Source organism: Hydra vulgaris, chromosome 12 (assembly GCF_038396675.1).
Source record: "Hydra vulgaris chromosome 12, alternate assembly HydraT2T_AEP".
Lineage (NCBI taxonomy): Eukaryota > Metazoa > Cnidaria > Hydrozoa > Anthoathecata > Hydridae > Hydra > Hydra vulgaris.
In genome coordinates this window covers 10,885,001-10,887,500 of record NC_088931.1, presented here as the reverse complement: position 1 = coordinate 10,887,500, position 2,500 = coordinate 10,885,001, and the positions used below count along the sequence as shown (strand labels likewise).

The window sequence follows — 2,500 nt, the reverse complement described above, 5'->3', positions numbered from 1 at the left end:
ATATTATTCTCAACTGAAAACTATGCATGTGATATGTTTACAAAAGTATAATGTAAAAATATACTTATAAGATTTAAATAATACAAAAACCAAAATTTCAAAAAAAAAAAGTTGACAACAAATTTGTTTTTGTTGTTTAATTGTTTTAATTTGATATTGTTATTTAACTATCTCAAATTAAAAATTTTAACAATTTTAAATTAAATAATTAAACAACTATAACAAAAAATTAAACAACAAACGAAATGACACAACAAACAAAAACATCAACAAAAAAAAGTGGACAAAGTACTTCAAGTTAGTGGTACTTGTTTATTCTGGATTGTTTTGATTATTATTATTATTTTAAAATTTAAAAACTGTTGAAAGATTCTTGTAGTATGTAAACTATTAATAGTTGGTACAAAATATTAAAATAATTAAAACTAAATGCAATATCATCATAATCCATTATTACTTGGTAGAAAAAATACTGAAATAAGTAAAACGAAATGCAATATCAAATTACTTTTTAAAATTATATACATTTTCACAATATTTGTGCTTTCTATATTATATGTTAGTTTATCAAAACAAGAAATCTTTGAACTATTTATCTATTTAGTAAAGTATAATTAACAATCGGTTTTTGATTTTGAGAAAATTAAACAAAAAACTGCTTAACCAGTTGCCAAGCCCTAGCGCGTAAATATATATATATATATATATATATATATATATATATATATATATATACAGGTGTTATTCTAGACCATTTTCAACCAAGTCGACTGTATTTGGGTGCTGCCCAAATTAAAATTTGATGACCTTTTTTCAACATTTTTTATGACAAATTTGTTTTTTTCGCAAAAAAAACACTCATATTTGGCAATATTTCTGCTAAATTTTTCTGGGAAGAGTGGTGGGGGGCAGAGTGCACTGCCGCCCAAATTTTTTAACTAGAATAGCCCCTGATATAAATATATACATATATATATATATATATATATATATATATATATATATATATATGTATATTCATATTCATTGTTTGTTTATGTATTATATCGTATTAAAACAATACAGAAACTCTAATTTGTAAAACAGTGCTCAATATTACAATAATAGAGCAACAAATATTTAAACTATGTTTTAATTTTAAAACACACATATATATATATATATATATATATATATATATATATATATATACATATATATATATATATACATATATATATATATACATATATATATACATATATATATATACATATATATATACATATATATATATACATATATATATACATATATATATATACATATATATATATACATATATATATATATATATATATATATATATATATATATATATATATATATATATATATATATATATATATATATATATATATATATATATATATATATATATATATATAATTGAAAAAATGTACCAACCACGGTACGGCACTCACAAGACGACTAGTAACTACTAGTACAGAAAATTGGTGTATATAAATAATACGTAGTATCATTGTCTAACCAAGTCAGTGCGTATCACAAACACAGACGCGTTTCGCCCTCTGGGGCTCATCAACGTGATGATGTGATACTGAAGGTGTGTAAACACACCAGCTCACATTCTTGGCAGATCAATGATACTTGTGGTGCTGACAATCCTACATAAAATTGTAAAAAACCTAAATATTTGAAAAAATGTACCAACCACGGTATAGCACTCACAAGACGACTAGTAACTACTAGTACAGAAAATTGGTCCGTGATTGTGATACGCACTGACTTGGTTAGACAATCATACTACGAATTATTTATATACACCAATTTTCTGTACTAGTAGTTATTAGTCGTCTTGAGAGTGCCGTACCGTGGGTGGTACATTTTTTCAAATATTTAGGTTCTTTACAATTCTGTGTAGGATTGTCAGCACCACAAGTATCATTGATCTGCCAAGAACGTGAGCTGGTGTGTTTACACACCTTCGATATCACATCATCACGCTGATGAGCCCCAGAGGGCGAAACGAGTCCGTGATTGTGATACGCACTGACTTGGTTAGACAATGATACTTCGTATTATTTATATATATATATATATATATAAACATTTAATAATAAACATTTTACCATGTTGTTTAAAAGGTTTCCAAATGAAGGCATTGCTGACATGTTATATGGAAGCTCATTGTATGGTCTAAAATAAATAATGCTATAATAGTTTATGATAAAAACTAAAAAAATATTATCATAAACGTTATGGTAGCAATGATTAAATAATAATATAAACTTATTGTTCATCAATTTATATTATTCTAATATTGTCAAATTTAGGCGTGCTGATACTTTTTCTTGAATAACTTGAAAGCTTCTTTCAGAGTATAATACCAATGATGAATCAGAATATTGTTTATTTTTCCATCAGCAATATAAAACCAAGTGATATTTTATATATTTTCATATATATACTTTTATATATATTTTATATTATATTTTTA

General features: G+C 24.4%; 1 protein-coding gene across 4 annotated transcripts in view; it reads right to left on the bottom strand.

The window, feature by feature from the left end:
• The window catches only part of LOC100213876 (protein PAT1 homolog 1), a 41,454-nt gene that overhangs the window by 28,764 nt on the left and 10,190 nt on the right, over positions 1 to 2,500 (bottom strand). For all 4 annotated transcript variants that reach the window (XM_065811998.1, XM_065812001.1, XM_065812000.1 and 1 more), the window contains one exon: positions 2,133 to 2,199. In XM_065811998.1, coding sequence (XP_065668070.1) covers positions 2,133 to 2,199 — 67 coding nt within the window. The remainder of the gene's footprint in view (positions 1 to 2,132; positions 2,200 to 2,500) is intronic.